Genomic DNA, 24,435 nt, shown 5'->3' with positions numbered 1-24,435 from the left:
GCTGCAGAGTGACACGTGACCAGTTTACAGCATTGGAATCTTATTGATTTACCTCCATCACCTCTTCTGGAAATAAGCTTCTCACACAGCTCTTTGCCTCCCAGGCGCTGCCCCAGAAGGGAGCACTTTTAGAAGTCAGTAGTAGTGGACAGATATGGTGGCTCACGCCTGTAATCCCAACACTTTGGGAGGCCGAGGTAGGTGGATCACTTGAGGCCGGGAGTTCGAGACCAGTTGGCCAACATGGTGAAACCATCTCTCTACAAAAAATACAAAAAAATTAGCCAGGTGTGGTGGTGCACACCTGTAGTCCCAGTTACTCAGGAGGCTGAGGTGGAAAGATCACTTGAACACAGGAGGTGGAGGCTGCAGTGAGCCAAGATCACACCACTGTGCTCCAGCCTGGGTGACAGAGCAAGACTCTGTCTCAAAAATAAGTAAATAAAAAGAAGTCAGTGGTAGTTCCATGGGTGAGACAGGGCCTCATATGACATGAGCAGGATGCACTGACTGCTTAACTTGGTTCACAAAGCAAGAAACAGGTATTACAAATCAATCTTTCAGCATGGGGTGGACATGGAGGTGGCAGGAAAGGATGAAATTTTATTATCAACAAGTCTGTTGAATTGAACTCCGTGTTGGATGCTATGCTACTTTACTGAGGGGCTTTCAATCTCATTGGAAGAAGATGACTCATGCACAGAACACACATAGCCATTTATCCCATTAACTTCTTTGGAACAGCAGTTCAAGTCCCAATAGATGAATTCATTAAGAAAGTCTTGGGCATTAAGACTGGGAAAAGCAATATACCTCATTCCCATTTTAAAGATTCACACAGCACAGCAGCCTTCTGGAGGGTCTGGGAAATCCTGCCAAACAGAAAGTGTTTAATTTTGTACAGCAGTCAGAATAGGATAGGTCATGCTCTAACAAACAACTCAAAAACCTCCATGGCTTAGGACCACAAAAGTTTATTTCTTGCTTGCGCTAACACATCATGGATCAGCTGCAACTCTGCTCCACGTTACCTTCATCCCAGGACCCCGGCTGATGGAACAGGCTCTGTTGAAGAGAGAAGAGATGTAGTAAAACATTCCCAGGCTCTTAAAGCTTGAATTGCAGGCGATATGTGCCTTATGCCAGGCACAAACAGAGCAGAGAGAGTATTGCACCTGGATGCAAGCAGCCCCACAGGACAGAGCTGGGGTGACAGAGCAGGACTCCCATCACCCAGGAAGGGCCTGGCAACAAGCCCAGACCCAGAGCAGCAGTTCCTTTAGGAAGTGGCAAGTAGGTGCTGTGGGTCAGAAACAAAACAAAACTAAACAAAACAAAAAAATCTACACCCCTTCAAAGTAGACTGGAGAAGGCAGGTGAAATGGATCCAGTTTGAATCCAGAGGCATAGAAAGTTGACTAAGTCAGCGAGGAAGCTGCTGTTTCATAGAGGGTTTCCAAAAGGTTCTCTGCCTGGGTTTAGGGAGTCCTTAGGCATGGCAGGTAAGAACATTTGGGTGTGTGTCTGCAGGGGCTGGAAGACTCCAATTTCAACCAGGAGTATGGGGTGTGGTTTTGTGCCCATAGCAAGCAGTAAATTCTCCCATCTTCTGAGACAGGCCTATACAAACCAAGAGTCTATGACCGCTCTGCACCCCAGGGGGACGTTTTATAGTTTACATATTTATCACAAAGGAAGATAGGAAATCATCATGATACACCAACCCCAAATAAGTCTGACAGAGCAGGGTCTCTGTTTGCAGAAAGCCAAAGAAGTGATTCTACATAAAGGCAGCTTTGTCTTCCCCCAGGCTGGATATCAGCATGCCTGAGATTAATTCACTGACAGCATGACCAGATGGCCCTGGAGAATCGAGGATACCTGGCTCACCTCCACGGGAATCCTATGCGTTTCCATTCAGATGGTGTTAAGGTTATTCTTGTGAACTATAAAGAGGCTGGGATAGCCAGGCCTGCCTTATCAGAAGATTTTATGACTTATTCTCTTCTGATTAAAAAGTAGTTAACAAGCTAAAATTAGAAGAAAACTTCCTTAAATTGACAAAGGATCTCTGACAGAAATCTACTATACTTAATATAGTAGATAATATGCATAATCTGTTTAAATATTTCATACTTAAAAGTGAAACATTAGCATCATTCCTATTAAACAAGAAGAGTGCTCATTAGTTAATGTCATATTAGCAATAACAAAAATAAAATTTAGTTACTGAATTTTCTACTGAAATTCAGTTAATGAAAGAATTAAGAAGCGTGTGTGTTGGGAACCTCCCAATATCCATTTTCCCTTTCTTTCACAGTAACAGAATTCTGAGCCAGGCAAATGACCATCCAGAGTAAGAACCACATTTCCCAGAGTCTCTTGCAGTTAGGCCAGTAGCCATGTGACTGAGCCTGACCAACAGGATGAAAGAGGAAGTATCATGTGACAGGTTCTGGGACTTTCCCGAAGGGTCACTTCTTTCGATGGAAGAAAAGCTTCATTGGCTTTCTTCCATCCTGCTTCCTGGAACTGGATACTGCCATCTCAGATCTAAGGATGAGGCCACACTCTGGATGGGAGAGTGGTGAGTTGGACGGACTATGAGGACTACCCAGAACAGAGTTGCCATACTAGCCTGAGACTGCTCATCTCTGGGCATTTTGAGACAGAAATAAACATCTATCTTGTTTAGGCCACTATTATCTGGAGGATCTGTTATTCAGAGTTGAAACAAATCCTAACTGATATGAGGAATAAAGATAAGACAATATTTATCACTTATCTAGACCATTTATCTTAAAGGTCAGCAAACTACAGCCCAGAGGACAAATCCCACCAGCCATGTGTTTTTTGTAAGTTTGTTTACACATTGTCTATGTCCACTTTTGTGCTACAGTGGAAGAGTTGAGAGGTTGTGCAAGCCCAAAATATTTACTATGTAGTCCTTTACAGAAAAAGTTTGTCAACTCTGATCTAGAAAATATAGAGAATCAACTAAACAAAAAGTTGTCTGAGCAAATACAAGTAATCCTAGTTCTACTGGGTGGACTAGGGGTGGGGGATAAAATTGAGTTGCATAATCTGTTCTGTCCATGCCATCTAAAAGGATAATTGATCTAAATACAGCTCCAATCTCCAAAAATCAATTGAGCCTCTGAATCCCACTCAACATAAGCTGTGTGTAAGAGATCCTGTAATTATTTAAGTTAAATCTGCAGTCTCTTTTTAGGGCAATGATATCATTTGTGAAAAAGGCAAAGAAGTGATTTGGGAAGAACACTAGATTTGGAGTCAAAAGACCTGGGTCTGTCTGAGCTCTATTGTTTATTAGTTTTTAGATTTTAACAAAGTCCTTCTTGGAGCCTTGGTTTCCTCATGAGAACACCTCCTTGACAGGTTGGGGCTGGAATTCAATAAGACATGTGTAAAACCCCCCTTGCAAACATGATGGACAAATGGATATTCTTTCACAGGGCTTATATATGAAATTGTTCCAAGTTTACATTATGGTATTTGAAAGCTGCTTTACAGAAAAGCCAGCAGGATTCAAAGCATGTTCATAGACTCAAAAGATTTCAAAGTTTACACAATAACATTATGACCAGAAAACAACCAAATGTCAAGCAGACTTAAAGTTCAAGGATGAAATGATAAGAACATAGAAAAGGGGTGAGGTGAGGACGACACAAGAAAGGACGCAAGGGGAAAAAGCAAAGGAGATAGGAAGGAGAAAGCCACTGTTCCTGGGTCTAAGATGGGAATGCTAGAGGGAGCGAGGGACATAGGGGCTGGGGTAGCCAATGGCTTTAATGCGAGAAGGAAATAGTGGTTCCTAGTGGTTCCTCATCCTCATAAGCTCTTTCCCAGCTGAGGTTCTTTACATGTGCTGCTTTTTTCCTTTCTCTGGAAACATTCTTCTTGCCTCAGCCAACCTCTACCCTCACTCCCACCAACACCACCATTCCTCCCCCACATCGTCAGGTTTCAGCCTAATTGTCACCTTTGCCAAGAAGTCTTTCTGCCATCTAAGATCTAACGTCTCTTGAGAAAATGAAGGAGTGAATGGCAGGACGAAGTCGCACAAGCAAATGGAGAGGCTAGATATATCTAGAATGCTAAATGTTGGGTATTTTAGCACCTATTACTAGGATCAATCATGCCTTTACTTTTCAACAAGGTGGCAAGTATGCCCATAAATAATGAAGAATTGAAATGTCCTTAGATTTAAATATGTATAAAGTCTGATACAATATTCTCATCTCCTCAGAGATTTGGTCCTCAATAAGCTCCAATGAAGGCAAATACTTTGTTGATTCTCTGTCACGTCTTTGACACAGCACAGTGCCTGACACATAGTGGATGCTCATCAAATATTGACAGGACAAAAGGAAGAGGACCAATCTTAGCAAAACTTCATAGCACATTGGCGGCACCCCTGAGGCTTTTGTTACTGCTATAGGAACTTTGCTTGTCAAATCACAGAAGAGATGTTGCCAAAATTGTGTGGCTGGTGATAGTGTTAGACCCAGATAGACCCACAGTCAGACACTGTGTTCCCTATCATATTACTTAACTACTATGTTGTGTAAGCAGAGTAAAGCATAGCTCTGCGTCAATACTAAAAATATAACTAACTTTCTACAAATTACTTTGAACCCATCAGAGGATCACAGTGTACTCACAGATTAATTCAAACTGTTCTTAGTACTAAATTTTTGTTTTGCCATATCTGAAATCTAGAGATCATTTTGTTTACATTTTCTTCATTGGATTGCTTTTGTTTTTATTTTCCTGTAAATAGAAGGGAAAAAAAGACAAAAGAAAAACAGAGTGGTATGTATAGTGCTACTCCACATCCAACAACAAAAGCCAAAGTCGCCTTTCAGAAAAACATGAGTCACTTCTAGAGAACATATAAATGCTACTCCACCAGAATATGTCTCATCAAAAAATTGCCCTTACTGTATTTGTTTCCATTTTTACTCTCTGTCTCTCCCTTTCCCTTCCATATCCCTTGGAGATTTTGTCTACTGGATAGTTAACTAGTGATTCTTTGCAAATTGGAACATCTCTAGGAGTGCTGAAGTTTCAAATGTACGTTTCTCCCTCGCAGAACCCTGATTTGGTTCAGGTGTCCACCCTCCCTCTCAGCCTGTTTCTGAGGGGAAGATTGAAACACCCTCAGCTCGATTAGGGTGGACTTGATTGATCTAAGGGTAATTCCCTCCCCCTTACAATCAACTGGCCTGGGAAAAACATGTGACTCCATTCTGGCCAATGAGATGCCAGGAAAGGTTTCCTGGCGGCTTCTGGGAAATATAAACAGCTCTGTAGGAATAGTTCCATATAACAGCAGTATGGGAGACTCCTGTAGAAAATAGCCCTTTTAAAAAAATGAATTCAGACTGTAAATCACATTAGGAAATGGACTACCAACACGGGCAAATAGCAAACACAATAAATGGGAATATTTGCATTTCAGAACTAAAAATAAAATAATCTGGCCAGGCATGGTGGCTCACACCTGTAATCCCAGAACTTCAGGAGGCTGAGGCAGGAGGATCCCTTGAGCCCAAGAGGTGAAGGCTGCAGTAAGCCATAATTTTGCCACTGCACTCCAGCCCAAAAACCACAGCAGACTCTGTCTCAAAAAATAAAATAAGAAAAATAAAAAAATCTGAAAAGATCCTAAATATATCTAAAATATGTAATGTAAAGATGTACATAGCATAAAGAACGAGCATGGGAGAGAAAAAGAGAGATTAACCTCCAAATAAAAAAATATATATATATACAAAAAGCCTCAATAGGTGGGTTTAATAGTTGAAGAGAAGAATACTGAATTAGCCTAGAGAACTAGGAAAAATCATCTAGAATGTAGTTCAGAAAGATAAAATGTAACATATGAAAGTTACAAGGGTGGCCAGGCACGTTAACTCACGCCTACAACCCCAGCACTTTGGGAGGCCGAGAGGGGCCGGATCACCAGGTCAGGAGTTAGAGACAAGCCTGGCCAATATGGTGAAACTCCATCTGTACTAAAAATAAAAATAAAATAAAATAAAAAAATTAGCCGGGCATGGTGGCACACGCCTGTAGTCCCAGCTACTCGGGAGGCTGAGGCAGAAGAATCACTTGAACCCAGGAGGCGAAGGTTGCAATAAGCCAAGATTGTGCCACTGCACTCCAGCCTGGGTGACAGAGTGAGACTCCATCTCAGAAAAAAAAAAAGAAAGAAAAGAAAAAAGAAAGTTACAAGGGTAGAGTGAGAAAAGTCAACATGTGTCTAATTAGAGTTCTAGAATAAGTGCATAAAATAGAAAGTTAGAAAGGCTATATTCAAGTGATAATATCTGAAAACTTTTCCAGAAGAGAGGAAAAACATCACTTTTCAAATTGTATAAGTAGACTGAAACCAGGACAGTATAAATAAAAGCTCCAAGGCACATGGTAATAAACCTGCAGAATATCAAAAGTAAAGAGAAAAAACCTGGATATTATCTAATAAGAAAACAAAACAGAGAGCTAAAATGAATAATAACTAACCTGACAGTAGATTTCCAAGAAGCAATAACAGATACCAGGAGCCATGAATAATATCTTTTAAATACTCAGGGAAAAACAGTTTTCATCAGAGAAATCTAAATTCCAGCTAAATTATTATTCTAAGTTAAAAGCTAAACAAAGACAATTTCTGACAACGAAAACTGAGGGTTGAATGCCCACAGACTCTTGGTGGGAAAAAAAAAATTATTATTTTGTACCTTGGCAAGAAGGAAGTTGAATCCAAAGGGAAAAATGAGGATCCAAAAAGACAATAGTAACCAAAGAAATCAATCAAATGCACTGATCAGTCTACATAGTTGACTGGTACAGATCATAATTACAGCTAGTTAGAGATTGCTTAAAAATCAGGATGGAGGCCAGATACAGTGGCTCACATCTGTAATGCCAGGATTTTGGGAGACTGAGGCGGGTGGATTGCTTGGGGCCAAGAGCTCAAGATCAGCCTTGGCAACATGGCGAAACCCAGTCTCTACAAAAAAATATAAAAATTGGCCAGGCATGGTAGCACACACCTGTAGTCCCAGCTACTCAAGAAGCTGAGGTGGGAGAATCACTCAAGCCCAGGAGGTCAAGGTGGCAGCAAGTGGTGTCGTGCCACTGCACTCCAGCCTGGGTGACAGAGTGAGATCTGTCTCGAAAAAAAAAAAAAAAACCAGGATAGTGGAACTGATATAACAGACGATATCATAAAAGATGGAAGAGAAGACTTCGGAAGAAAGTAAACCATTCTTGACTTGTTCAAGAAGAGAGTAGAAATATTAACCATCTCTAGATTTTGTTAGAAAAAAAATAAGTTCGAGTAAGCATTAAGAATTAAGAATTAGTGGATGATTTCTAAAATAGTAAAAGTAGAATGTATGGTTTTACCTTCTAAAAGGAGGCAAAAGAAAATTCTGAAAGCAGGTAAAAGAAAATTTGACCAATTCCACATGAGTGAGGAAGAGAGATAAAAAAAGAAGAAAAGTTTAAAAATGCAGACAAGAGGCAGAAACCAAACTGGTTAGTCTGACAGAGAGAATGTAATGCATAGAATTGCTAACTACCTGGAGAAATGAAAAGGCAAAATGGAAACAGTGAGGGATCGTGGATGTAGCAAAGGCGGGAAGCAGCTGTCACACCTCGGCTAGGAGAACAAAGGAAAGAAGTTGGAATTCGTAACAGTTTCGGGGAGAGCCTTGCAAAGCAAAACCCGTGAGAATCAAGTGATGCTCAGCCCAGTTGGGATCCCAGAGATCAGAGCGGGGTCCCTGTGAGGCTGAGTCCCTGACCTCTGAAGAGGGGAGGGATGCTGGGCAACAGGCACTCACGGCCCTAAGAGAGTGTGATGAGACCAGTTCTGAGAATCTTGGAAAAAACTGAAAACTGATCTCAATTCCTGCTACTGGATGGGACTGCCACTGCCAACCTGAAGACACGGACAGGTGTCTGACCGGAACCGAATGAGAAAAAGCAGAACTAGGACAAACCAGGAAGGAGCAAGTCCCTTCCCCCTCCTCCAGCCTGCAGGGGCCCAATCAGCAGAGCCTCACAGGAGCCAGGCAGCAAGGCGGGCCTTGGTTTGCAACGTCCCAGCCCGGCATCTCAGGGTGGAGGATGGCAGGTTTGGGACTGAGAAACCAAAGCTCCATACCCGGCACAGCCTGCCCTGGGCTTTGCTTCCACACACTCCCCTCTGTGAGCTTTGGAACTCCCAAGACATCCGTGTTTCAACTTAACAAGATGGGGGCCTCTTTCATAAGAAATGGAGGCATTCCCATTCTCTCCCTTGAATGAGGAGATACAACGTCCCAGTCATCAATGCTGCCATCTCCTGAAAACCGGCCACTGTCCATCTCTGGGGTGGGCGCGTTGTTCCTCAAATTCAGTCACAGCCAATTCAAATAACATGTTACCTAAAGACAAAATTGTAAGTTAATCTCCAACAATACTTGCTCAAAGAAATAAAGAGAGGGAGAAGGGAGAAGACAAAATATGTTCATATGTAAGCACACTCATGCACACACTTATGACGAATGTGAGAGAGTACACGGAGTGGCTTTGGTCCCCCTTTCTCTAACTGATCATGAGGCTGTCGTTGATGTGTACAGCTTCTTTCTGCGCTGGCCATTCTGTTTCCTTTGTCCTCAGCCATGGCTTCAGCTTGTGAGGGTTCTCTACACAGTGACTGGAACCTTCATTCCTAAGGGGTCAGTGACCCTGAATTTTTGTTGTTACTATAGTTTTCCCTTACCATTTATTATTAGACATAGAAGAGCTAAGGTACAGCCCAGAGAGTCCCCTGGGCTCCAGAGAATCTTCCCTTGTCCCACAGCATGGCAACAACCACATTGCCTCTTGGTGGTTGCATGTCCACCCCAGCCAGTGGAGTAATGCCCTTCTTTTCTGTGCAGTTCAGTGGTGTGAGGAGCCCCGAATGGTCAGATAGAAGTCTCGACTGGCAATCAGTGGAACCACCGTTGGTGCCCTGCTGGAAGTATTCCTCCATTGCAAAACAAAATGTCCTAGAAGAGCTCAAATTCAGGACAACGGAAGCCAAATTCTAGAAGTGTGCTACTAAGTGGAATAGTGAGATTTCTGACCCATGAACACTGGGTAAAGGAGATGCACTTCCATTAACTGGAGAAGTTGACTTCAACTCACTTTTATTTGTTTTTCTCCCCACCCCTGCCATCATCATTTAATCAGCCTCACCTGGTAAAATCTTGCTAAAAATCCAACTTTTAAAATAATAACTCCCCAGTTTGAGGGACTCTCAGCTGTGGCCTCTCCGAATGTATTCACCTCTTCTCTCAGCTGTGGCCTCTCCGAATGTATTCACCTCTTCTGAGGCATCAGAGCCAACCAGTTGCCATCTGTTCTCAGCAGCCAGCCCCACACATCTCTACAGGCAGGACAGCCCGTTGCACATCCACTACTCCTTAGAGTAAAAGAACATGTCCCCAGCAGAACAATGTGGTGCTTTCCATAAGCACGGGAAAACCTGCCTCCTGGTGCTCCCAGCTGCTTCACGATGGAAGATCCCACACATCGTATTGAGTCAGCTCCGTATTGTATTGAGTCAGCTCTGCATCGTTTCATCACCATCCCCAGGTGAAACAAGATACCAGCGCTGAGGGCCCATGTGCTTCTGTATGAAGCATGTCACATGGTGCCGTCTCCCACGGAAAGGCCCTGCTTGGTGCTCTTCCCCTGACCTGGCCCATCACATTCCTCCCGTTTGATGCCACGTTTCAATGACCACTTATGAAGTGTGGATCCAGAACAAGGAGACGTTTCCTCCGTGGTTTCTGGCACTCATGTCACTACTTTATAACCATATTTCACAGCTTATGTTTTTGTCTTCTATCTTGGTGACACTCCATCCTATCTCCTAAAAGAGAAAACATTAACAATTTATTCCTTTTCATTTTCCTTCACAAGGACAAAAAAAATGGCATCTTACTGCGTTGAAGTGTCCTTTTGTCCTGCTGTCTACTGGGTTCGTAGAAAAGGCAAAAATTCTGTGTTTGGCTTGTAGTCTATACAGCCACCCAAAATAAATGACACAATCTACTTAGTTGACAGTAACACAAAGAAGAATAACACGAATGAGCATGCAACAACCCAGGCTGTTGCATCCCTCGAGAAGATAAAAATCCTTCATGAAGATCAGAAAACACAGAGGGGAGGTATGCGGGGAGAGACAGAGAAGGGCAGGAGAAGGGTGAAGCGAGAACAAGTATTGAACATCAGGGAACATTTTTTTAAATTTTCAAAATTTTGAAGGATGGGGCCGTCTCTGGAGTTTGAGTTAAAGAACACCTGGCCTCACTTACTGCTTTTTGGCAGTGAGGGAGAGGTGTGTCACTTGCAAAATGTACATTGTGCCAAAACACAGCACCGTGGGAAACAGAAATGTGCCAAGGAGAAGGCTGTGAAGACAGTCATCCTAGCAAAGTCTGGGTCCTTGATGGATTCCAGCTCTCACAAAAAGAAGTTTTGCAGGAAGGATTTAGATTTCTATTTGCTTCCAAAGAACAGTCTGTGATTGCACAGTGTGGGTGACATGTTTAAAGAGAATGAAGTTACACAGTAGTATGATCCATTAGAAAAATGCATGTCATCTTCATTGGTGCCTAAGTAGGGGACACCACTGGCCATTTGCCCTTAATCTTGGCAGTCTAAAGAATCTAAAGTGCCCTGGTGGCGATATGAGAGAGGAAAACAAAATGCAACCTCATTTCTTATTTATTATTTCAAGCAGAAAATTGTTGTTAGAAACATATATATTTAGGACTGACAGTTCAGCCTGCCCCACAGAGTAACTGGGCTTTTTCAAGACAGCCAACAGAATCCCTTCTGCTGGTCTTTGGAGAAGGAGAGAACTGCTACGATGCCCTGCCTCAACCCTTCCTCCGCCGTCCACAGCTCCCCCTGCACCTCCCCCACCCCCACCACCAACCACCAGAAGGCCTCTTGAGGCCCTGGTATTGTCCAAGTTCACTGTCATGCGTTAGGATCACCATGTGCTTCTGGGAGGGTTGAGATGTTTTGAAAACATGCTGAGGTTAAATGATATTTATGGGTCTCTTGTTTATTCCATTTCTCCTTTTCAGCTCAGATCTGCTCATGAAAATAAAGCTGCCTTCCCCTCCTAAATCAAGGGACAGTGAGGGCCACCCCCACTCAACTTCTTAATCCCTGCCAAAGCCACAGTTGTTTTCTGTCCACAATTCTCATATTGAATTGAAGCTAGGAGGTTCCTAGGAAAAAGAGCTGGAGGAGAGTCCAGAAGTTAAGAAATATACTCCTTCTAGGGCTTCTCCTCTTCCTGCATGTTCAGAATTTGTCTTTCCCTGACTTAAAATAATTTTGTTGTGGTACCTTGTGGTGGCTGCTAAGACTGGAAGGGAAACTTACAGGTTTGTCCTTGTGAAAAAGGAATGTCTCAACCCCCCTGCATACCCATGAATTTTTATTCAACCTTCAAACTCCTGATACATTCTGAGCTTTTTGTACATTTTTCTTTTCATTATTAAGTGCCTATGATCTGCCTGGCCTTCTGCTTTTCTTTTGATCTGTTAAATTATACTTTTTATTTGTACCTACAACAAAGCTGAGAAGGTAGGGGGAGCGGGAATGTCTTTTTGCTGGCTTTTGATGCTTTCAAAACAAAGTCATAGAGAAAATAGTGGCTACCATTTATTGTTACTGTTTTATTATCAAAACACTTGGCCACGACTTGGCTCTTGCCGGTGACGGGGGCTGAGTGGGAGCCATGCTGAGACATCAGCTCTGTGAAGTAAGCCGTGTCACCTAGCTGGCCCACATCTCAACACAGGTTCCTTCTCCCCCTGGAGACAGGACCTGGTAGAAAGCTGAGGTCATGTGTGCCAGGGAACGCTTTGTCACACCAAGGCCACCTAATGGTTCCTTCACAAGCGCCTCACACTTTCAGATCCAGGTACGTTTGTGGTGTGTCTTCCTTTGCAGATGCTGTCTGGAAACTGAAGAGAAGGCTAATCAAGGACTGATCTGGATAGAAAGGGACACACAAGGACCAAGCGTCTAACTGGGGGCTGTCCAGGTCTCACTGGTGCCTGGCTTCCCTTGGAGCATTTCCATTGCAGTTCACAGTCAATCCAAGAATCAGCGAAATTCTCATTTTCTTTTTTCCAGGTCTTCCAAGAGCTACAGATTCGAACAGAAGCTGCATCTGTCTGGCGTGCAGGTTGTCACCTGTGACAGAGAGGAAAGGCAGGACGGGGACAAAGACCAGGATCTCACGATCAGTCGAGGAAATTCTCTGGTCTTCAGGCCTCTGACCCTTGTGTCGCCCAGTTTCCGTGAGTGCCAGCAGTTTCAATTTCAGGTTTACAAAGCTAAGATCTTCAGGAAGCTGCTGGTCCTTTCACTAACTCATGACTGTTACAACAAACAGAACGTGACAGTGTCTTCTAGACACTCGACCAAGACGTGTCACTTGCAAAGAATACATTATGCCAAAGCACAGCACCCTTGAAAATAGGAATGTGCCAGGGAGAAGGCTCTGAAGATAGTCATCCTAGCAAAGTCTGGGTCCTTGACAGATTCCAGCTCTCACAAAAAGAAGTTTTGCAGGAAGGATTTAGATTTCCATTTACTTCCATTATTGTTACCAGACGGCTTCATAGCCTATTTTTGTTTTTTCTCATATTTCATACAGATTAGTTTTTAAGGAAAGAATTGTGTTGCGTGCAGAGATATGAAGGGAAGAGAAACAGCTGAATTTTAGTAATTCACTACCAATTCCCGGACTCAAGCTAACTATTAGTTTTATTTCCCTCTAAAGATTGTATTACACAAACAATGGCATTTATTTTCCTTATAGCACATTTGTTACCACGTAACCCAATAAGTCAGTTTATCATGTAGGAAACTGGACACACAAAAGAGAGCTGCTCTGTCTCCATCTTTCATGAGAAGGTTCAGAGCAACTCTAGGCTCCCGCCAAAAACAGAGTTGAAATGGGGTGTTTATTTCTCTATCACACACCCTGCTTCCCCTTCACAGATCATAGGGTTCTTCTGTGGGCAAAGGGCTGCTGGGATGATGAGGTGTACACAGCATTATGAGAATGACCTCTTCTTTGCTTTGGGAAGGGTTGCCTGGGTCACCTGTGTCAAAAGAACAAAACTTCCAAAAGTTCAGCATGTGTTCCTTCAATATGGAACACGAAGGTCTTGGAAACAGAGCTTGAGTTTGCCTTCAATGTTCTTTCCCATTGACGCTCGTGACCCACACACTGCTGTAGATGCGCTCCACCTTCCTCCCTCGCAGACCAGTTCCCTCCAGCCCACAGCCTGCAATCAGCCCAGAGCCTGGCTCCCAGTAACACCCACAAATACCTGTTGCATTGACTCTTCCTGCTCTTCCGGCCTCTTCTTGAAGACTCTTCATCCCCTCTTGCCATCCATACTCACCTGTGCCCTCCGTTGGCTGGTGGTGCCATCTGATCAAGAGACCCACTGGAACAGGGGGCTGTGTGCCCCCCAGGTCAGTACTGAGAGCCTCTGCTGCCCCCCTGTAAACGCACCTTAGCCTAAAACAGAGATTCTGACTGAGGAATTCCAGACATCTCTGGAGAGACCTCATATATGGAACCTTCTCAGTGTATTTCAGAGTCCAGAGTGCTAACCATTACACCATGGAACCCTCCTTCCTTCTCAGTGTATTTCATCAACTGTGTCCTTTCCAGCCTAAATGGTTTCCCTGACTCAGGCACTCCCAAACTGAGAAGCTTCAGGGGATTTGGAAATAGCCTAGAACCTGAAACCAAGAAGACCAACATTGGAATCCTAAATCTGTCTTTTCCTGAGTATTTTACCCAGGCAAATTTCACTCAGTTTCCTCATCCATTAAGGACGTAGCTTTATCTGTACTACAGAATTTTGAGGAAGAATAAATGAGCTGCTGTCTCACATAGTTTAGAGAACTAAGAATGAGGCAGCTTAAATAGAAATAACTAACACAGAATTTCTCACACTTAGCAGGTGTGTGATGCAAGTGCTGGCTGCTAACTGGTTTTTTTATTTTGGTTGGGGGAAGGAAGATCCAGGCCAGTGAAGATGGTTTTCACAGCCAAGATGATTGATAAGATTAGAATTACCAAGTTTCTGATCTCAGTCCATCTCTGAGGGGTGACTTGGGAACTCTCCCACAACCTCCCTATTTGCTTCAAATTGTTCTGGCAAACTGCTTAATGGCAAAGTGTGGAGAAGGGCTTTCTATTGGAAAGCAGATGTAAACACCTGCAAAAGCAGGGGCCATGAAGAAGGCTCACTCTGCAGCCCTAAAGAGGCCTAAATGATAACAGAGAAGCTTGCAGCCACACGTAAGAACTGAGAGGTTCACTGAGCATCACAATAAAAAACCAGCTCCGCAAAGTTTGTAGCCACAGATGTAGGGCTTTGGCAGGAAATGGTTGGGGTTGTGTCACCTTCTTTTACTTTCTGAAATATTCTAGAAAAATGGCTTCTATTTTATCCTTGCAGTAGATAACTGTGGTCCTATAAACTTCATAGGATCAGCTCATGGTGTACAAGGTAGGAGCCATCATTAATGTTTGTGACACTCTTTCTTGATAGAGAAACTTTAGAACACTACTAATAATAATGGTCCACAGTTACCCAGAACTCACTCCTTGCCCGTCACTCTTCTGAGCACTTGATATACAATAAGTCACCCACTTCCTTTCTGACACACATGCCCTAGTCACATGTGAGGTGAGAGTCTTTCAAACTGGGCGTCACAAATGGATTTTCTCCTTGCAGAATGGCTTCCTCCAAGTTAGAAAAAATTATTTCTCTTACTAATGTGGGAAGTTCCACCCTCTCTAATATCAGATGACCATGAGAACCCCTGGCATCTCCACTCACGCTGGCCCGAGCATGGCTATGCCCTTTGAACTGTCCCTCCCGTTGTAGTCTCTGGGATATCATGCAATCCTGTGACTGCTGTTTTTGGTTCATTCAGATGGGTTCATTTACGATGTCAGCACAGGCCAACCAGCATAGATAACACTTCTTTTCATAAAAAGGAACTTCAGATATTGTGTTTTTAAGAGAATTAAATGAGATAATGCAGGTAAACTTCTGAGCATGGCACCTGCCCCCAGGGAAGAGGTTGGATGGTTTGAGAACTACTAGAGTGCTTGCCTGCAAGGGCTGCCATAACAAGAGATCACAGACTGGGTGGGTTAAATGGCAGAAATGTACATCTCCTGGTTCTGGAGGCTGGAAGTCCAAGATCAAGGTGTCAGCAGGGTTGGTTCCTTCTGAGGCTGTGAGAGAAGAGTTTGTTCCAGGACTCTCTCCTCAGCTGGTAGACGGCTGGTTTCTCCCTGCGTCTTCACCTCCTCTTCCCTGTATGCATATTTGTGCTCAAATTTCTAGTTTTTGTGAGTATATCAGTCATCCTGGATTGCCCACCCTAAAGACCTCACTTTAACCTGATTCCTTCTGTAACGATCCTATCTCCAAGTAAGGCCACAATCTGAGGTACTGGGGACTCCAACACATAAATAAGGTTGGGGGCAGGTGGGCATGCAAATCAACCCACTGCCAAGGGGCTGGTATCACTGCACTGCAGTCAGAGAGTTCGCTGCGGGGACGGGGGGCTGGGGGACGGGCCAAGCAAATAGATAAGACAAACTGAGCCTGAAATCTGGCTGGAGACCAAGTCCTCAAGTGCTCTAAGTGCTGATGAGGACAACGGGGGTGTGAAGAGGATAAGCCCCTCACCCAGTGCTGTCTGAAGTCTACCAGGGAGGTTGGGTGAGGACATCCTAAGACTTGAAGCAACAAAGAAGTCTCAGGGCTGAGCCAGAATCGGGCTGACCCAGCCATGGAGGGGAGGGGCTGCCATGGAGGCCAAGGAAGTGCTCCAGCTCCCTCTGAGTAGGTCAAGTCCCTTCAGGGGCATTAACTCATTGGTGCTCCAGCTTCCTCATGCAGTACCATGCAGACGTTACCAGAGTACCAACCCTTCAGGAATCCTCGAGAGAGGTGGCATGAAGGCAGTCAAGCCGGATCCTGCCCTCTGGGGGTTGTGATCTGGTAGAAGGCAAATGTGTGTGTGAAAAAATAAAACATGGTGTCAGAACTGATGGGTCTCAAAAGAAAATCAGATAGAATAATAGAGGGTTCAGGAAAAGGCAGCGTATTCATTTCCAGGGGTGCTGTAACATATTACCACAAACAGTTCTGAGGCTGGAAGTCCAAAGTCAATGGTTCCACTGGGTGGGTGCTCCTGGGAGTTTCTGAGGGAGAACGTGTCCGGGCCTTCTCCTGTTTTCCAGTGGTCCTGGCATCCCCCGTGCTCCTTGGCTTATAGACGTATCGTTTCAGTCTCTACCTCTGTCCTCACACAGCCTCTCCTCTGTGAATCTTCTCCTTTTTTTATTTTAAAGACACCCATCATTGGATTTGGGGCCCGCCCTGATCCAGGATGATCTCATCTCAAAATTCTTACCTTAATTACGTCAGCAAAAATTCTATTTCCAGATGAGATCACCTGCACACGTACTGTAGGTTAGGACTTAGACATATCTTTCTGAGGGACACAGTTCAAGCCACTGTAGACAATTAACCTCATTGAGAGAAACAGGGGAGGATTTGGGGGTGAGGGGCAGGGGGCATTCTGAGCTGGGCCTTGTGGGGAGAGGCAGGATTGGGCCTTTGGAGAAGAGTGGAAAGGACATTTCAGTAGAGGGACAAAAGAGATGAAGGCCCAGAGATGCAAAGCACCCTTCACCCACAGAAGGCAGCAGGCACAGCAGAGGAGGGCTGAACGGGATTTGGTATCTGCCCGTCCCTTCCTTTCTGCTCCATAAGCTACTCCCATCATCCCCACTATAATGGCCATGACCGACACTGGGTTAAGCAACACAACAGAAAAGTTGAACAAGGAATGCCCGTCCCCTCCATGCCTGCAGAGCAATTCCAGGTTGGCCTAATCCTGAGTTATTTCACTCCAGTTCACTTGCAAACATGTCTGCTCAGTCAAAAGCATCCAAGAGATTAGCATGACCCAGGAGTAAGCATCTCCCTGCACCTCACATTTGGTGATTTGAGAGTGAAAAAGTACTCTTTATTATGAAGACAAACCCTGGTATAGTAAGAAGGAGACTTCGGCAGTGACATGGGATCGTAAGTAAAAAGAGAATAATAATTCCCACTTCTCAGATTTATGGTTAGGCACAAAGAAGATCAATTTGTAAAATGTGTAACAGAGAGTCTGACCTAGGGGAAGACCCCAATAATGGTAGAGAGGGGAAAACAGAGGGCTTGGGAGACTCTCTTAGACTCTCATTTGTCATTGTGTCTCTTCACTAGAAAGATTTTAGGAAGACTGGCCCAAAAAAAGGCACCAGAGGGATACAGGGATGGAAAGGCACAGTGTGACCTCATCATGGAAGGGCTTATACATCAGCCTGAGGAATTTCTACTTGTCTTGTAGCTAATGGGAAGCTGGTGTCACAAAAGTCAGTGAACTCAATGTCTTGGGCCAGATTAATATAATGCAAAGAGTTAACAATTACTTGGTGCAGTTGTGCCATGTCAATAACTGATGTATTACGTGCCACTTTTTCTCCTCTTTGCAGAGTACTCTAGAGCCTTGCAGAGTGTAGTATTATTATCTAACTAATTGGAAACACGCATTTCTTTTGCCACCAAAAGATAAGGCTGACATGGTATTTAGAAAAGTTGTGTTTGCAAAATGAACCATCCATCCTGGCTGGCAAGATAATCCTTTTCAACCAGTCATTTTGTTGCTAGTCATTTTGTCGCCCACTTGTGCTCTTACTGTTAAAATTTGTTAATTTCTTTTTTTAAAACCCACATTGAGTCAGACTGAGTTAACTCTGTCGTGGGCATTTCCATCACTTGACACAGAGCTTCTTAGCACCACCAGAGGTGGGACTTTTGGCAAATGCTGTTTACCCACCTTTGAAATTAGACATTCATTGCAAATGAATTTAAAATGAAATTCCTGTAAAAAGCATTTTTTTTTCAGTGATAGTTTTTGCCTTTTTTTTTCACTTGCCCATAACTTTCTGGAAATTTCTACTTTGGGCTGAATTTTCTCATAATTGTTTTCAGTATAAGTTTGCTTTGTTTTTTATTAATGGAAAGTTTAAGGGGAAAAATCCCTTTGGTAACTTTTGAGTTATGAGATTATTTTTTAAAATACACTTTTTCCAAGTAAAAGAAACCTTTGAACATTTTTTAAAAATCGAAACCTTTGCATTTGAGGACTATAGTGGACTCCAGGCAGTGGTTCCCAGTATTGTCTTCACTTTGGAACCCCTTGACAAACTTTTAAAACACTGATGCCTGAATCAAAGACTCTGAAGCAATTGGACGGGGCCCAACCCAGGCCTTACGATCACTGGGAGCTCCCCAGGTGATTCTCATGTTCCAGATTCACTGAGTAGTATCCCTGGACACAACCACCCCAATATCCAAGCTCTAAAATGGATGCAGAGGTCCTCAAGGGTTCAGAAAGAAAAATCAGTTCTTACTGGGAATAATTTTCTTTCCATTAAGAGAAAAATAGTTGGCCAGGCATGGTGGCTCACGCCGGTAATCCCAGCACTTTGGGAGGCCGAGGCAGGCAGACCACGAGGTCAAGAGATTGAGACCATCCTGGCCAACCTGGTGAAACCCCGTCTCTACTAAACATACAAAAAATTAGCCAGGTGTGGTGGCGCATGCCTGTAGTCCCAGCTATAGGAGGCTAAGGAAGGAGAATCACTTGAACCCGGGAGGCAGAGGTTGTAGTGAGCCAAGATTGTGCCACTGCACTCCAGCCTGGCGACAGAGCGAGACTCCGTCAAAAAAAAAGAAAAAAATAGTTATACTTTTTACTATGTGAAATATACAGCTCTGAGAAAGATATGAAAAAAATTTGACTCAGAAGTCTTTATATAACCCGCACCCAACTAGTCAACTATCACCAGGCCCATCACTTTCTGTTCCTTAGGGAGAGATTCACTTTTCACCACCACTCATAGTGAGGAACCTCCTTCCTGGCTTTGGACAAAGGGTTTCTCTGTATTCTTGTGGCCATCAAAGAAAAAGAGAGAAACCCTGGGGAACCAGCCATTGTCCTGGTTCTGTGGCCACCTTTTCCCATCATTCGGGGTCTTTTCCTGGGCTTTTGTAAAAGTTTTTAAGAAATTCCTCCACCAAAGGCAGCTAGGATAGAGTTCCAAAATGGAAGTATGACTTCCAAAATGGACCACAGAGAAAACCATACTCACTACCACAGAGGAAATACGTCCTCCCTCCCCATCTGTGTAGAGCCTGGTACATAAAGTCCCAGACACCAGAAGGTAACTCTGCCTCCTCCTCCCTTCTGACTCTTGGGGCTCATGGATCCCCTGCCCTTTAATGACATTTCGTCACCGTCAGCTGCAGAGCCAGAGCCACACACGCTTCATGCTCAAAGATGGACCCTACCAGAATTCATCCAGTCCATGAGCCTTTACTGAATGCCGACTATATGCAAGTCCTATGGAGAAGATATCAACATTAACAGGACACAGCCCCTGCCCTCATGGAAAGACAGTCAAGCAGACCACCGCAGGGGACACCCTTGTTCAAGGACCAGAGTGTCTGAAAGTCACAGGAAAGTTTTTTTGATCACTATGAAAGTTTAACACGTTCGCTGTAAAATAACTTGGCAATTTTATGCCAAAGCAAATAGTACCATGGAGTAGATTCCAACATAGACAAATGTGAGTTGCAAATTTGTTGTAAATGCGGGAAGAAAATGTAAAACTAGGCAAGTTTTATCTACCAAGTTAAATTGGTCTGTGAATTGGGAAGAGACTGCCATTCTTGTGTTTCGCAGCACAACACTGCAGACCAGCTGAGGGACACCAGGCAGGGCTCCCAGAAAGACATCTGAGGACCCTCTGCTCTTAGACAGTCACACTCATGCCAAGCAGGTCCCTTCATCACCACAGAAGAAACTCAGGCTCCTGTGTGATTGTGTGTCTCAGACACGGCTCCTTTTTCAGGGGAAAAAGTGGTTTCCCTGTTGAGAAAAAGCAGTACAGGAAATGTTTACATATTTTACTAATTTAATGAGCTCTGAGTAAAATATATAAATCTTGGCATCCAGGGACCATTGCAGAAATTCGCGCAAGCTCTTGGAATCTGCCTTCTTTAAAGCTTTCAATCCCATCATGATCAAAACACAACAAACAAACAAAAGTGTGCAGAAAGGCAGACTAACTATAGGGCTGAAAACCTGCAGGAAGCTGTCCCAGTCAGGACTCTCGGGGGACCTAGGCAGCATCCCCCAGTCTCCTCATGTTGACTTCTGCCCATGGGATGCACAGTCTCCAGGATTTGATGTTTTCATCTGGCCATTTTTGCTGACAATTCCACTTTCAGTACTATGATATTAACGTTGTCTCCCTGTTTGTTCCTGGATTAGGCTTTTCATATTTCCTTTTTAAAATCCTGTCTTCTCTCATCCATGGCCATCAGGAGTGCTTCACCTCCTGCTGTGATGACTCCAGCCCTTCTTGGGGAAGGCTGTGGGAAGTCTCCCCTCTGGCTGGCTTCAAAAGCTTCTCCCATAAAAGCTGAGCAAAGGTCTTTGTCAGACTTATTTGGAAAAAGGCTCCTCGGACATAAGTAGTGAGTAAATCCTAGGAAACAATCTGTTGAGTTTGTAAATGAATACATGTTTTTGGACTTAATGCAAACATCCTCAATCCCTATTCTCAGATGTCTTAGTTATCTGCAGAATTCCCCTTCAGTTAGGAAGTAGGTTTTTCATGTCTGTCTGATAACCTGGCTTTTTATTTGAAATGCCTCCAATGAGAGAAAACAGGAACTAAGTGGCTTTCATTTAAGGAAGCAAAACTCCTATCTGCCTATCACAGTCTAGAGAGTTTAAAAATGAGAAGAAGGAAAAGAGCCGCCAAAAAAAATGTAATTTCCTCTTTGACAATTATTTCTGAATAGGAACTTGAGCAATCACACTCAAGAAGGTGAGGTTTTTGTCCCACTTAAGTTGCTCAGAAGTGTGCAAACCGATGCCCCCCTGATGCTGTGGGACTGGCCCACAGCTTTGTGTGGTCCCTGGATGCAAAGATTTGAGTTTCTGTCACTACTGCCAGCTCCAGACTTCCTGGAGCTTTCCTGGTCTCTGCCTTCAGCGATTCTGACTTGAGTCTGACTTGAGTGTCTATTGCTTTCAAAACACCCTCCTGCCCCTTCCCTTTGTCTGTATCTGTCACATCGTAGAGTGGTCCACAAGGCAGAGAACTGATACCAACTCCCTGACAGAGAAACAAAGGCAGGCATACTTCTGGTCAACTTAAAAGTATATATATGTACACCTATATGTGTATTCATATATATATATGTACATTTATAAGCTGAATTGTGTCTCCCCAAAATTCCTGTGTGGAAGCCCTAGCCCTCAGCACCTCCAAATGTGACTGTGTTCGGAGGGAGGCTCTTAAAGAGGTGGTGAAGTTAAAGTGAGGCAGTTAGAGCGTGTCCTACTCCAGTCCAACTGGCGCCCCTATAAGAGGGAATGTGGTCACGAGAGACCCCAGGAATGTGCACACAGAGGGAAGACTAAGGCGGGGTGCAGTGAGGATGGCCATCTGCAAGCTGAGGAGAGAGGCCTCTGAGAAAGCAACCCTGCCCACACCTTGGTCACTCCTAGACCCCAGGACTGGAAGGAACACATTCCTATTGTTTAAGCCATCCAGTCTGTGGTATTTTGTTATGGCAGCCCCAGCAGACGTGTGTGTGCGTTTGTGTGTGTGTGTGTGTAATATGAGGAACTGATAAAAGTTGGAGTGGTGAGTCACGAGGCAAAGCCTCCTCCCTGAATTAGTTCTAGATCGCTGAATCACATGGCTGTTGCCCAGTAGAAGCCCCTTGTCTATACTGTCAAATGAAACGTGCCACCCCTCCTGACTCCATTCTGAACGGTGTGACAGGGCCCTTCCTGGTCACAGCCCAACACACGCTCCACAGCATCCTCCTGGGAACCTTGGCTCCCTCTTTGCACTGAAGAACCATGAACATTTCCGGAAGAGCTAAATGTGAATACCAACTGTTAGGATTGAGAAATGCTTGTTGACAGCAGCTAATAACTTGGAAAACTGAAAGGATGAGATAGGAACGTGAAACACACCTTGAGTTTGGGAGCCATGTCCATTTTCCAACTCAATACCCAGTAAAGCTCCATACACCTTGTGGGGACTCAAAAAGTATTTATTGACTGAGTACAAATAATAATGGAATTAAGTTTCCAGAAGTATCTCAGTTCAACTTTTCGAGTACCCAAAGAATGTCAGTCATTTTTTGGAATTTCTGAAAGTTCTATCCAAAGTTCTGGACACTCCACCCTTTAGTTTTGCATCCTGAAAATTCCCTTGTATGTCATTGTATCCATAAGCACAGATTTTTTTAGCATCCACCACTGATTGATTTTTATTTTACATCTCTCTGGTCTATTTTAAACTTTATTATCTTAAACACACTAAAAAAATGCATCATGGGCTCACTGTGAGAAATACTGTATCAGTAGCTCGCTAAGATGCTATAAATAAAGCTGGATTGCTTCCACCGAGAACGAGGCTAAATCAGTGCTTTTTAAAGGTGCATTTGCGATGCATTGCAATGTTACCCTGGGGGTACATGTGCAAAAGTCATGGTAACAATTTATGGAGTCACTATTTGTTTCAGGCACCTATTGCTGAATAATAACCACCAAAAACTCAGTCTCCTAAAACAGCATCAATTTCTGATTTAGCAGGATTCTATGGGTTGGCTGGGCAGTTCTACTGTTGGTTTCACATGGTCTCACTTAGATGACATTCACGATCGCCCAAGATGGCCTTAAACACACATCTGAGAGTTGGTGTTGGCTGTGGGCTGGGCACCTTGTCTCTCCTCCACGTGGTCTCTCATCCTCCAGGAAGCTTGTATGGCCTCCTCACATGGCTATCTCAGGGCTGCATTCAAGAGGGCAAAGGTGGAAGCTTTGAGGCCATTGGAGCACAGTATCCTTTTTTCTGCATGCTACAAGTCATGAGGGCAGCCTCACATAAAGTGGGGAAGTAGACTCTGTGTCTTGATAGAAGCCACCACAAAGAATTATGGCCACATTTCATTAACCACCAGATTGCAGCAGATTCTGAGTCACCTCAGCTCTCTCACTTTGTGGGTGAGAAGGGGTAAGTTAGGGAAGTAGTGCTCCTGAGACGACGCTGCTCAATGGAGGGATGCTGAGGCTCAACTTCCCACCCAGGTGGAGAACGTACCTGCTGCTTCTAAGATTGCCCAGTGCCTGTGGTTACAGTGGAAAAGGATCCCATTATAAAAATGACAGATCAGTTGACCCCAAAAACTGTGGCTGAGATCACTGGTTGAGCTGCATGTTGGAATTCTCTGGAGAATTTTTTTTAATCCTGAAATCCCATCTCCAGAAATTTCCATTTTATTGGTAAAAGATTAGGTGTGGGCATTGATTATTCTTGAAAAGCTTCCCAGGGGATTCTCATGTGCCGCCAAGTTTGAGAAGGACTGATATTTAAACTTTAAACTGCCTTTTCTCAACTGTCAGAGAGACTCAACTAACGCCTTATTTACTCCGTCAACCTGGTCATTTGTGCATGGTAAACATGCATCATGAAAGGATAATGTTACACACACACACACACACACACACACACACACCGAGTGTTCTTGTAGGTGGTGGTCAAGGAAGCTCACCTTCAAGTGTTTAGGGATCTTCCAGGGGGCATTTGTGGAGAGCTGAGCTCTCTCACAAAAAACAGACACCCTGTGGACATACAGCTGGCTCTTAGGTTCAAGACAAGTTTGTGCAGCTGGTGGTCTATTTGGCTTCCTTAACCCAGGCCATTGAAAGTGAGTTGCCAATAGGGAAATACCACATTTATTTGAAAAAATTAAGTAAAATTAGCAAAGCCTCTGTTGAGTTAGATCTCGGGGTTCTAAGTGAGCCAAGCGGTAGATGCCTTATCTCTTCTGTTTAGCCACCTAGTAAAAGGTCTTGGGCTTAGTCTTAACATAAAAGTGTAAACGATTCCTTTGGAGTAGCCCTCAGCTTTTGTCTGGGAAAACAGTGTTGAGCATAGCAATCAGAAGAAGAAATGTGTCCAAATATCCAAAAAAGCAGAAGTACAGCTTCAGGCTGGGCACCTGTTTTACTCATTCTTAAAAATGGATATTTGTGTACTTCATACTGTGCGCCCCAGGCTTGTCTTGGGGTGTAAGAATGAATTTCTTCAATTTAAGGACCTGCAGTCTAATTTCAAGGGGCAAGATAGAATGTGAAAGC

At 43.9% G+C, this 24,435-nt stretch overlaps 1 protein-coding gene across 1 annotated transcript; it reads left to right on the top strand.

Moving 5' to 3' along the window:
* The first annotated feature begins 2,466 nt into the window (after positions 1-2,466).
* Positions 2,467-13,862, top strand: LOC134739764 (uncharacterized). The gene is made up of 2 exons (XM_063666793.1): positions 2,467-2,587; positions 12,229-13,862. The coding sequence occupies exons 1-2, from the start codon at positions 2,487-2,489 to the stop codon at positions 12,569-12,571; spliced, it is 444 nt and encodes a 147-aa protein (XP_063522863.1). The 5' UTR covers positions 2,467-2,486; the 3' UTR covers positions 12,572-13,862.
* Positions 13,863-24,435: the final 10,573 nt, after the last annotated feature.

Source organism: Pongo pygmaeus, chromosome 5, assembly GCF_028885625.2.
Source record: "Pongo pygmaeus isolate AG05252 chromosome 5, NHGRI_mPonPyg2-v2.0_pri, whole genome shotgun sequence".
NCBI lineage: Eukaryota > Metazoa > Chordata > Mammalia > Primates > Hominidae > Pongo > Pongo pygmaeus.
Note: the sequence above shows the minus strand (reverse complement) of the source record. Positions and strands in the feature narration are given on the sequence as shown.